At 41.8% G+C, this 12,748-nt stretch overlaps 1 protein-coding gene across 5 annotated transcripts in view; it reads left to right on the top strand.

Moving 5' to 3' along the window:
- Positions 1 to 12,748, top strand: part of LOC141100851 (alcohol dehydrogenase 1-like) — an 80,693-nt gene that overhangs the window by 59,460 nt on the left and 8,485 nt on the right. For all 5 annotated transcript variants that reach the window (XM_073589582.1, XM_073589563.1, XM_073589556.1 and 2 more), the window contains exon 8: positions 9,001 to 9,139. In XM_073589582.1, the coding sequence (XP_073445683.1) occupies positions 9,001 to 9,139 (139 nt within the window). The remainder of the gene's footprint in view (positions 1 to 9,000; positions 9,140 to 12,748) is intronic.

Below are 12,748 nucleotides of genomic sequence, written 5' to 3'. Positions count from 1 at the left end.
GTCAGTCTGCACCTGGTGCGGATGCTCAGAACGTAAGTGGCACCAAGCACAGCTCAAAGTGCCAGGTCTGATAATGGTGCCCTAGGCAGCCTCCTACCTTACCTACCCCTTGTCCCAACCCTGACTGTAGTTTTGGATGACCCCATTCATTTTTAATATATTGAAATTAAAAATAGGGAAAGGGGAAATTACAAGTGAGATAAGGGGGGAAAAAATCTATTTAAAAAATACAATAGATAAAAAAATATAAATGGAGACAGGGAGTGATGTGCATTCATGGACTGTCACTCTTCTCATCCATGTATAAAAGCTTAATAAGGAAATGCACGAAAAACAGTTTCAGTATGCATTAATTTTTTTTACTGTAATTAATTTCATATACAAAAACAAGTACACTTTCATGATCGATAGTCACCATTGATGAGTATAATGTCCCTTCAATATAGTTTTCTTTTTTCCAAATATTCATGTACAGTCGCTGGAAATAAGAAATGTAGACAAATTTGCCTTTTAATTCTTTCCAGACTCTGTAAAAGAGTCTGGAAAGAATTAAAAGCAAAATTGTCCACACTTCATATCTTCAGTGACTTTATGCAAATATTTTGAAAAAACACTTCTGCCTTTTTTGTTTTAATATTTACAGTGGGTACAGAAAGTATTCAGACCCCTTTAAAATTTTCACTCTGTTTCATTGCAGCCATTTGGTAAATACAAAAAAGTTCATTTTTTTCTCATTTAATGTACACTCTGCACCCCATCTTGAATGAAAATAAAACAGAAATGTAGAAATTTTTGCAAATTTATTAAAAAGAAAACTGAAATATCACATGGTCATAAGCATTCAGACCCTTTGCTCTGTATTGAGTAGAAGCAACCATTTGAGCTAGTACAGCCATGAGTCTTCTTGGGAATGATGCAACAAGTTTCTCATAACTGGACTTGGGGATCCTCTGCCATTCTTCCTTGCAGATCCTCTCCAGTTACGTCAGGTTGGATGTGAATGTTGGTGGACAGCCATTTTGAGGTCTCTCCAGAGATGCTCAATTGGGTTTAGGTCAGGGCTCTGGCTGGGCCAGTCAAGAATGGTCACAGAGTTGTTCCAAAGCCACTACTTTGTTATTTTAGCTGTGTGCTTAGGGTCATTGTCTTGTTGAAAGGTGAACCTTCGGCCAAGTCTGAGGTCCCGAGCACTCTGGAAGAGGTTTTCATCCAGGATATCTCTGTACTTGGCAACATTCATGTTTCTTTCAATTGCAACCAAATGTCCTGTCCCTGCAGCTGAAAAACACCCCCATAGCATGGTTCTGCCACCACCATGTTTCACTGTCGGGATTGTATTGGGCAGGTGATGAGCAGTGCCTGGTTTTCTCCATACATAACGCTTGGAATTATCACCAAAAAGTTCTGTCTTCGTCTCGTCAGACCAGAAAATCTTATTTCTCATAGTTTGGGAGTCCTTCATGTATTTTTTAGCAAACTCTATATCTTGCACTGAGGAGAGGCTTCCGTCAGGTCACTCTGCCCTAAAGGCCCGAGTGGTGTTGGGCTGCAGTGATAGTTGACTTTGTGGAACTGTCTCCCATTCCCCTACTGCATCTCTGGAGCTCAGTCGCAGTGATCTTGGGGTCCTTTTTTACCTTTCTCAGCAAGGCTCTTTTCCCACAATTGCTCAGTTTGGCTGGACGGTCAGGTCTATTAAGACTTCTGGTGGTCCCAAACTTCTTCCATTTAAGGATTATGGAGGCCAATGTGCTCTTAGGAACCTTGAGTACTGCATAAATTCTTTTGTAACCTTGGCCAGGTCTGTGCCTTGCCACAATTCTGTCTCTGAGCTCCTTGGCCAGTTCCTTTGACCTCATGATTCTCATTAGGTCTGACATCCACTGTGATTTGTGAGGTCTTATATAGACAGGGGTGTGCCTTTCCAAATCAAGTCCTATGAGTTTAATTAAACACAGCTGGACTCCAATGAAGGAGTAGAACCATCTAAAGGAGGATCACAAGGAAGTCGACAGCATGTGACATAAATATGAGTGTCTGAGCAAAGGGTCTGAATACTTATGACTATGTGATATTTCAGTTTTTCTTTCTTAATAGATTTTCAAAAATTTCTACATTTCTGTTTTTTTTTTCAGTCATGATGGGGTGCAGAGTGTACATTAGGGTGACCACAAAAAATCAATGTCGGAATTTTGTCCGTCTGGACCCCACAAAACGATTCCCCTTTCCAGATATTGAGAGAGCCAAAATTTGAGCTCGCTCAAACGACGTTAACCCGTGCCGCTTGTTGCTCAAAGTTTGAAAAAATCCAAATTGAGGTTTTTTAAGATTTAGGTATTTTGCATAGTCTGTTAGACTATAAAGAATGTGACAACAACATTGCAGAAATAGCCCTGACCAAATTTTCGAACCATTTGTGGTATTTGAATGCAGAGTTGGTGGGATTATCATTTTTTGATCCCACCATTACAGACAATGAAAAGTTGTTAATGGCTAATAAATTGCTCAGTAGCACAGATGAACCATCAGAGCATGCTAGGGTTGTAAAGCCAAAAGTTAGGAAAGAAAAATTAAAAGAGGTAGGAAGTAACCGACTTTAACCCCTTACCTACAATTGACGTAATATTCCGTCCATGTGACCATGGACCTAATTACCATGGACGGAATATTACGTCATCGCGATCAGCGGCGCCCACGTGGTTAGCGCCGCTGATCGCGGCCGAGTGTCAACTAATTATCATAGCTGACACCCGGCACAATGTGTCAGGGGCGGTCACGGACCGCCCCCGACACGTTAACCCCTTGCACACCGCGATCAAACGCGATCGCGGTGTACCGGGGGTTAAAGGGAAGCATCGGCAGGGAGGGGGCTCCCTCCGTGCTTCCCTGAGCCCCCCACGGCAGCGCAATGTGCAGCGCTGCGGCGGGGGGCTCTTTCCCTACAGGCCCCCGGATCCAAGATGGAGACGGGGGCCTGCAGGGAGCTGACTTCCTCACTGCCTGCAAAGCGCAGGCATGAGGAAGTCTGCAGCAGTGCCTGTGACAGATCGCTGATCTGTCACAGTGATCTGTGATGTGACAGATCAGCGATCTGTCACAGGACAGTGATGTCCCACCTGGGACAAGGTAATAAAGTAAAAAAAAAAAAAAAAAGTGTTAAAAATAATTAAAAAAAATCGCTAAATAAATTAGTAAAAAAAAAAAAAAAAAAAAATATTCCCCAATAAATCCATTTTTTCAAAATAAAAAAACCCAAAAACAATAAAAGTACACATATTTGGTATCGCCGCGTCCGTAATGACCTGCCCTATAAAACTGTCCCATTAGTTAACCCCTTTAGCGAACCCCTTAAAAAATAAAAATAAAAAACGAAGCAAAAAATGATTTATTATCATACCACCGAACAAAAAGTGCAATAACGCGCGATCAAAAAGACGCATATAAATATGCATGGTACCGCTGAAAACATCATCTTGTCCCGCAAAAAACGAGCCGCCATACAGCATCATCCGCAAAAAATATAAAAGTTATAGCTCGCAGAATAAAGCGATACAAAAATAATTATTTTTTATATAAAATTGTTTTCATTGCAAAAAACCGACAAAACATAAAAAAAGACCTAAATGAGGTATCGCTGTAACCGTACTGACCCGAAGAATAAAACCGCTTTATCAATTTTACCGCACGCGGAACGGTGTAAACGCACCCCCCCAAAAGAAATTCATGAAACGCTGGTTTTTGTTCATTCTGCGTCCCAAAAATCGGAATAAAAAGCGATCAAAACATGTCACGTGCCCGAAAATGGTACCAATAAAAACGTCAACTCGTCCCGCAAAAAATAAGACCTAACATGACTCGGTAGGTCAAAATACGGAAAAATTATAGCGCTCAATATGTGGTGATGCAAAAACTATTTTTACAATAAAAAGCGTCTTTTAGCGTGCGACAGCCGCCAAACATAAAAACCGCCATAAATCGTAAATCAAACCCCCCGTTATCACCCCCTTAGTTAGGGAAAAATAATAAAACTAAAAGAAAATGTATTTATTTCCATTTTCCCGCTAGGGCTAGGGTTAGGGCTAGGGTTATGGCTAGGGCTCAGATTAGGGTTAGGGGTGTGTTGAGGTTAGGGTTGGAGTTATAATTGGGGGTTTCCACTGTTTGGGCACATCAGGTGCTCTCCAAAGGCAACATGGCGTCTGATCTCAATTCCAGCCAATTCTGCATTGAAAAAGTCAAATGGTGCTCCTTCCCTTCCAAGCTCTGCCATGTGCCCAAACAGTGTTTTACCCCCACATGTAGGGTATCGGCCTACTCAGGACAAATTACAAAACAACTTTTGGGGTCCAATTTCTCCTGTTACCCTTAGGAAAATAAAAAATTGGGGGCAAAAATATAATTTTGCGGAAAAAAATGTTTTTTTTTTATTTTCACGCCCAGGCGTTATAAACTTCTGTGAAGCACTTGGGGGTTCAAAGTGCTCTCCACACATCTAGATAAGCTCCGTGGGGGGTCTAGTTTCCAAAATGGGGTCACTTGTGGGGAGTTTCAATAGTTTAGGTACATCAGGGGCTCTCCAAACGCACATGACACCCGCATACCAATCCATCAAAGTCTGCATTCCAAAACGTCACTACTTCCCTTCCGAGCCCCGACGTGTGCCCATACAGTAGTTTTCTCCCACATATGAGGTATCAGCGTACTCAGGACAAATTGGACAACAACTTTTGGGGTCCAATTTCTCCTGTTACCCTTGGGAAAATAAAAAAAATGGGGACTAAAAGATGATGTTTGTTGAAAAAATACGATATTTTTATTTTCACGCCCGGTCGTTATAAACTTCTGTGAAGCACTGGGGGGTTCAAAGTGCTCACCACACATCTAGATAAGTTCATTAGGGGGTCTAGTTTCCAAAATGGGGTCACTTGTGGGGGGTTTCCACTGTTTAGGTACATCAGGGGCTCTCCAAACGCAACATGACACCCGCAGACCATTCCATCAAAGTCTGCATTCCAAAACGTCACTACTTCCCTTCCGAGCCCCGACGTGTGCCCATACAGTAGTTTTCTCCCACATATGAGGTATCAGCGTACTCAGGACAAATTGGACAACAACTTTTGGGGTCCAATTTCTCCTGTTACCCTTGGGAAAATATAAAAATGGGGACTAAAAGATGATGTTTGTGGAAAAAATATGATTTTTTTATTTTCATGCCCGGACGTTATAAACTTCAGTGACGCACTGGGGGGTTCAAAGTGCTCACCACACATCTAGATAAGTTCCTTGGGGGGTCTAGTTTCCAAAATGGTGTCATTTGTGGGGGGTTTCTACTGTTTTGGTACATCAGGGGCTTTCCTAACGCGACATGGTGTCCGATCTCAATTCCAGCCAAAAACATCAAATGGCGCTGCTTGCCTTCCGTGCTCTGCCATACGCCCAAATAGTGGTTTACACCCACATGTGGGGTATCAGCGTACTCAGGATAAATTGCACAATATCTTTTAGGGTCTTGTTACCCTTGGAAAAATAAAAATTGGGGGTGAAAAGATCATTTTTGTGGAAAAAATATGATTTTTTAATTGTACCGCTGTACGTTATAAACTTCTGTGAAGCCCTTGTGGGTTCAAAGTTCTCACCACATATCTAGATAAGTTCCTTGGGAGGTCTAGTTTCCAAAATGGGGTCACTTGGGGGGGTTTCCACTGTTTAGGTACATCAGGGGCTCGCCAAACGTGACATGGCGTCCGATCTGAATTCCAGCCAATTTTGCATTGAAAAAGTCAAACGGCGCTCCTTCCATTCTGAGCTCTGACATGCGCCGAAACAGTGGTTCCCCCCCACATATCAGGTATCAGCGTACTCAGGACAAATTGCCCAATAACTTTTGCAGTCCAATTTCTCCTGTTACCCTTGGTAAAATAAAGAAAATTGAACCTGAAGTATTTTTTTGTGTGAAAAAAAGTTTTTTTTTTAATATTCAAAAAATTCCTGTGACGCACCTAAAGGGTTAATAAACTTCTTGAATGTGGTTTTAAGCACCTTAAGGGGTGCAGTTTTTAGAATGGTGTCACTTTTGGGTATTTTCTATCATATAGACCCCTCAAAGTGGCTTCAAATGTGAAGTGGTCCCTAAAAATAAAATGGTGTTGCAAAAATGAGAAATCGCTGGTCAATTTTTAACCCTTATAACTTCCTAACAATAAAAAATGTTGGTTCCAAAATTGTGCTGATGTAAAGTAAACATGTGGGAAATGTTATGTATTAAGTTTTTTATGTGCCGTATCGCTGTGATTTAAGGGCATAAAAATTAAAAGTTGGAAAATTGCGAAATTTTCAAAATTTTCGCCAAATTTCCGTTTTTTTCACAAATAAACGCAAGTTATTTGAATGCAATTTTACCACTAACATGAAGTACAATATGTCACGAGAAAACAATGTCAGAATCATCGGGATCCATGAAAGCGTTCCAGAGTTATGACCTCATAAAGGTACAGTGGTCAGAATTGTAAAAATTGGCCCGGTAGTTAACGTGCAAACCACCCTTGGTAGTGAAGGGGTTAACGACCTTCTGACAAAAGATGAAGAACAAAAGCAATATGTCCTGCAAGTTGTAAGCAAATGCCGAGCATTATATTCTGACGTTTCAAAAACTACTTTAACAAAAGCTCTAGAATAGATTAGATAACTATGTAAAATTATCAACTCATGTAGGTTAGCGTGCTCTGATGGTTCATCTGTGCTACTGAGCAATTTATTAGCCATTAACAACTTTTCATTGTCTGTAATGGTGGGATCAAAAAACGATAATCCCACCAACTCTGCATTCAAATACCACAAATGGTTCGAAAATTTGGTCAGGGCTATTTCTGCAATGTTGTCACATTCTTTATAGTCTAACAGACTATGCAAAATACCTAAATCTTAAAAAAACCTCAATTTGGATTTTTTCAAACTTTGAGCAACGAGTGGCACGGGTTAACGTCGTTTGATCGAGCTCAAATTTTGGCTATCTCAATATCTGGAAAGGGGAATCGTTTTGTGGGGTCCAGACGGACAAGATTCCAACATTTTTTTTCCCCCCATATGAGATCCGGTCACCCTAGTGTACATTAATGAGAAAAAAATGAACTTTTTTGAATTTGCCAAATGGTTGCAATGAAACAAAGAGTGAAAAATTTTAAGGGGTCTGAATACTTTCTGTACCCACTGTATCTCTGTGGTACAATGCCATGTAAAAGTTTGGGCACTCCTTTTCAAAATTAGTTATTGTGAACAGTTGAGCAAGTTAAATATGAAGTGATCTCTAAAAGGCCTAAAGTTAAAGATGACACATTTCCTTTGTATTTTAAGCAACAAAAATATAATAATAATGCCATCTTTTTACATTTTAAAAATTACAAAAAAAAATGGGCCAATGCAAAAGTTTGCACACCCTGCATGGTTAGTACCTAGTAGCAAGTAGCATTTAGCAAGTTTCAGCACTTGTAAATGCTTTTTATAGCTAGCCAAAATTCTATCAATTCTTGTTCTAGGGATTTTCATCCATTCTTTCTTTGGAAAATTCTTCTAGTTCTGTGAGATTCCTGGGTCATCTTGCATGCACTACTATTTCAAGGTCTAGCCACAAATTTTCAATGATGTTCACATCATGGGACTATGAGGGCCATTGTAAAACCTTCATCTTGCGCATTTTGAGGCAGTCTATTGTGTATTTTGACTTGTGTTTAGGATTATTATCCATTTGTAGAAGCAATCATCTTTTGAATTTCAGCTTTTTTATAGATGTTATGTTTGCATAAATAATTTGTTGAAATTTTAATGAATCCATTCTTCCCTCTACCCGTGACATTTTCCTCGTGCCATTGGCTGCAACTCCACTCCAAAGCATGATTGATCCACCCCCATGCATAATGGTTCGAGAGAAGTTCTTTTCTTGAAATCCTGTGCTTGTTTTCTCCACTCGTACATTTGATGATTGTGGCCTAAACGTTCAATTTTAACCTCATTGGTCCACAGTACTTGTTTCCAAAGTACTTCAGGCTTGTTTAGATGTTCTTTTGTATACTTCTGACTCTGAATTTTATGGTGAGGATGCAAGAGAGGTTTTCTTCTGATGACTCTTCCATGAAGGCAATATTTGTGCAGGTGTCTGAATAGTCGAACAATGTACCACAACTCCAGAGTCTGCTAAATTTTTCTGAAGGTCTTTTGCAGTCAAATGGGGGTTCTGATTTGCACCTCTAACAATCCTATGAGCAGCTTTTACTGAATCTTTGCTTTGTCTTTCAGGCCTTATCTTGACCTACACTGTTCCTGTTAACTGCCATTTCTTAATTGGATTTCCAACTGAGGAAAGGGCAACTTGAAAACTGTTTAATATCTTCCTTTAGCCTTCTCCTGCTTTGTGGGCCTCCACCATTTTAATTTTCAGAATGCTGGGAAGCTGCTTAGAAGAACCCATGGCTGCTGTTTTCGGCACAATGTTAGAGGAGGCTGTGTTTTTATAAAGCTGGGAAAATTGCATTACTTGACCTTTCCTAACTATGAAAGAGAAAAAGCCATAACCCTTACAGTCTAATTGGGGTCTGAAACCTTAGTCAAAGATGTTTGGGCGCACTTAGAGATTTGTTCCTGCTCATTTTCCTTCCTTGATTTTTTTTTTAATGTAAAAAATTACATTTGTATTTTGCCTAACATACAAAGGAAATATGTAATCCTTTTTAAATAACATTTCATATTCAACAGTAATTTTGCCCAGGGGTGCACATTTTTTACATGCCACTGTATATTGACAGCATTCAACTGCACAAGCAATTTCCAAGTTGTGAGAAAAGAACTGCATTTTGCATAGGCTTTTGTGAAAAAAGGCAATCTCACAAGACAGGACTGTACTAAATCTTATATTGTGATATCACGTGAGAGCAACTTTAAGCTTACAGTTTAGAAGCAACTGAATAAATGACAGTTATGACACAATATCATCTTATTTTTCATTTCCAGGATGGAAGAGCAAAGAATGTATTCCCAGATTAGTTGCTGACTTCCTATCGGATAAATTTAAATTAGATGGACTAGTGAGCCATACTTTGCCATTTGATCACATTAATGAGGGTTTTCAACTTCTACAATCTGGACAAAGGTAATAACAATTGCTTATCATTGTATTTTAACCCCTTTCTGCCATCTGATGTACTATCCCGTCCCAGGCCTTACTTCCCATCGACGAGATAGTACGTCAAGCCCTTTAATGTGACACTGTGACTTAAGTCGCGGTGTTCGCTTTAAAATCTGGTGCCATCTTACCTCTTGGAAGATGGTGTCAGCATCCTGGGGGCTGTCCCCGCCCACCCGGCCTCCCGATCTCTGTGATTGACTGTTCAATTCTGAACAGCCAATGGCAGCCTTTCTCATTGATTCAGCCAATCAGATTGACTGAAAAAGTCCCAGGCTAGAATCGAGTACTGATGTACTCGATCCTAGGTTAGCGTCACCCCTCAGATTGGCGCTATCGATTGGTGCGATGTTACCGCGCTGTGCCCTGCTGGAACCTGCCTGGGTCGGTGCTGTAAGAGCACTGATCCTAGGATGGTGCAAAGGACAGGACAGGCATGGCCTGCAGCTGCTGATTGGCACGATCGATGTAATCGTTGAACACTCCAATCACAGGGCACAGCTGCGGTGTGAATGCGCTGTGCCCTTCCAGTGACCAGTGAGCTCCAATCCTAAGCCGGTGTCTAGCCACATTGGTGTCACCAGGGCCAGCTCAGATTGGTGGGATTGATGTGATCACACTAGCTAAGGATTCCTGCAGCGTGGTCACACTGCAAGATCTCCTCCTGTGCTGGGCCTTTTGGTGCTACAAAAGCCTGTAACGCCACAATCCCTGCTGAAGAAAGAAGACAGAAGAGAGACTACAACCGTAAGTGTTCATCCCTGATCCCTGCCCAGTCTCTCTTCATCCACCCCAATCCCCCTTCCCCCTTCCCCCTCTTTTTACCCCCGTCCACCCCCTTTGCGCTGTCTCTGTGCGCACATTTAGCAGCTGCCGAACTTTGATAAGTGACGCAGTTCACTTATCAAAGCTGGTGCCCGCTGTTTTACTTTTCTTTTCAGACATTTTTTTTCCTATTTGATTTTTCTTTTAGCTTTTTCTTTTCAGACAAGTTTGCACCAATCACTATCCCCCCACACATACAGTTATAAATAAAGTACACACAAGCACCATACTCAAAAAAAAAAAAAAAAAAAAAAAATTTACCCCTAGTCACGTTTGTCCCAGCAGCGCTATTCATTGGAGGAGGCATATGCGATGGAGAGGATCCCACATTTCTTAACTTTTCGGATTCTTCATCCTCATCATCTTCCTCCTCCTCATCTTCCTCCACAGATGTCCCAGGACAGAAGATGAGGCATCGCTCACCATTCCCGAATATGAAGCTGAACCAGCGCGCCCCATTACAGACCCCGTATAGACCTTGCCCCCTTGAAAGTTACGAGCAACTGATTCCTGATTTTGTGGCAGAATCAGGACTCAAGTTTGACACCACCGGCCTGACAGAAAGACTTTTTCAAAGTCTTATTCTCTGAGGATTTTGTTAACCTCATGGTGGACCAAACTAACTTGTACACACGTCAAGTTTTGGCACAAAACCCCGGTGCATCATATTCTAACTGGTCTCCTGTAGACACAGTTGAAGTTTTGGGGCCTGGTCCTTCACAAGGGTATCCTGAAGAAGCCAAAACTTTGGCAATATTGGAGTGTTGATATTTTATATAACACTCCAGTGTTCCAAAAGGTCATGGTCCTGATGTGTTTTGAGGCCATCCACAATTTCCGGCATTATAATGATAATGCACAGTGTCCCCAACGAGATGACCCCAACTTTGACCGTATATTCAAAGTTTGGACGGTCATCGAACACTTCAACGAAAAGTTTACTGAAGTGTACGTGCCCCAAAGGGACATCTGCATGTATGAGTCCTTAACTAATTTTAGGGGAAGGCTCGGATTCCATCAGTACCTGCCCAGCAAGAGGGCCAAGTACGGAATGAAACTCTACAAACTGTGTGAGAGTACCTTAGGGTACAACCACAGGTTTAGAGTTTACGAAGGAAAGGACACCAGGATTGAACCCCCTGAATGTCCTCCTGTCCTGGGAGTGAGTGGGAAAATTGTGTGAGATTTGGTGCACTGCTGCTGGATAAAGGTTATCACCTCTACACCGATAACTTTTATACCAGCATCCCACTCTACAAATCCTTCTCTGCACGAGGTACCACAGCCTGCGGTACTGTCCACAAAAATCAGTGAGGCCTTCTGAAAATGCTACTTGGGCAGATGCTCAGAAGTGGTGACAGCAGATCCCAATGTAGCGACCACCTGCTGGTGGTCAAGTACAAGGACAAGAGGGATGTCCTTCTCTTGACCACCATATACGGTGATGGCAGTGCCCTCAGCACTGTACGAGGTACCTCTAGACAGGTAAGCAAACTGGACTGTGTACTGGGGTACCACAAAAACATGGGGGGGCTTTGACCTCTCCAATCAACTCCTCCAACTGTACAGTGCTTTGAGAAAGGCCAAGGTGTGATACAAAAAGCTGGTCATGCACATCATACAAATGGCAATGCTCAACACTTTCCTGCTGTCATGATGTGCACGCCACACCGATACATCGTACCTTCAGTTCTAGGAGGTATTGGTTAAGGCCCTGATATTTGGCACTCAGGAAGGAGAGGGCGCCAGTACTTCCGGAACTGAAGGTGCTCATATCGTACTAGGTCAGCATTTCCCGGGGGTGGTCCTGCCAACTGAAAGAAAAGATAAGCTGCAATAAAGGTGCCGAGTGTGATACGAAAGGGTAATACACAAGGACACCATTTATCAATGCGACACCTGCCCCAAAAAACTTGGCCTGTGTATGAAACATTGCTTCAAATTGTTCCACACTTTCTTGCAATAATTTAATTAGATTTACAGGTAACAGTAGGTTAGTTCCAAAAAGGGGACACATCTAGATAAGTTCCTTGGGGGTCTAGTTTTCAAAATGGGGTAACTTATGGGGGGGTTTCTACTGTTTAGGCACATCAAGGGCTCTGCAAGCGGAACATGACTCCCACAGACCATTCCATCACAGTCTGCATTCCAAAACATCACTACTTCCCTTCCGAGCCCTGATGTGTGGCCAAACAGTAGTTTTCTCCCACATATGAGGTACCATCGTATTCAGGACAAATTGGACAACAACTTTTGGGGACTAAAAAAATCATTTTTGTGGAAATTTTTTTTTCACGCCTGGGCATTATAAACTTTAGTGAAACACTTGGGGGTTCAAAGTGCTCACCACTAGAGTTGAGCGACTTTAGTCGGATCGGGTTTCATGAAACAAAATTTGTTTCAGATGAAACTGATCCGACTAGGGCAAAAAAAGTCGGAGTTTCGGACGAAACCCGACCCCAATGCAAGTCAATGGGGAATAAAAGTCGGCATTGAGTGGATGAATGTCATCCGCTCAATGCCGACTTTTATTCCCCATTGACTTGCATTGGGGTCGGGTTTCAGACGAAACGCCGACTTTTTTTGCCCTAGTCGGACCAGTTTCATCTGAAACAAATTTTGTTTCATGAAACCCGATCCGACTAAAGTCGCTCAACTCTACTCACCACACATCTAGATAAGTTCCTTATGGGGTCTAGTTTCCAAAATGTGGTCACTTGTGGAGGGTTTCCACTGTTTAGGCACCTCGAG

This window comes from Dendrobates tinctorius, unplaced genomic scaffold, assembly GCF_039654945.1.
Source record: "Dendrobates tinctorius isolate UK_male_01 unplaced genomic scaffold, ASM3965494v1 ptg000011l, whole genome shotgun sequence".
In the NCBI taxonomy this organism is placed as follows: domain Eukaryota; kingdom Metazoa; phylum Chordata; class Amphibia; order Anura; family Dendrobatidae; genus Dendrobates; species Dendrobates tinctorius.
The sequence above is the reverse complement of the archived record's forward strand: the minus strand, read 5'-3'. Positions and strand labels throughout refer to the sequence as shown.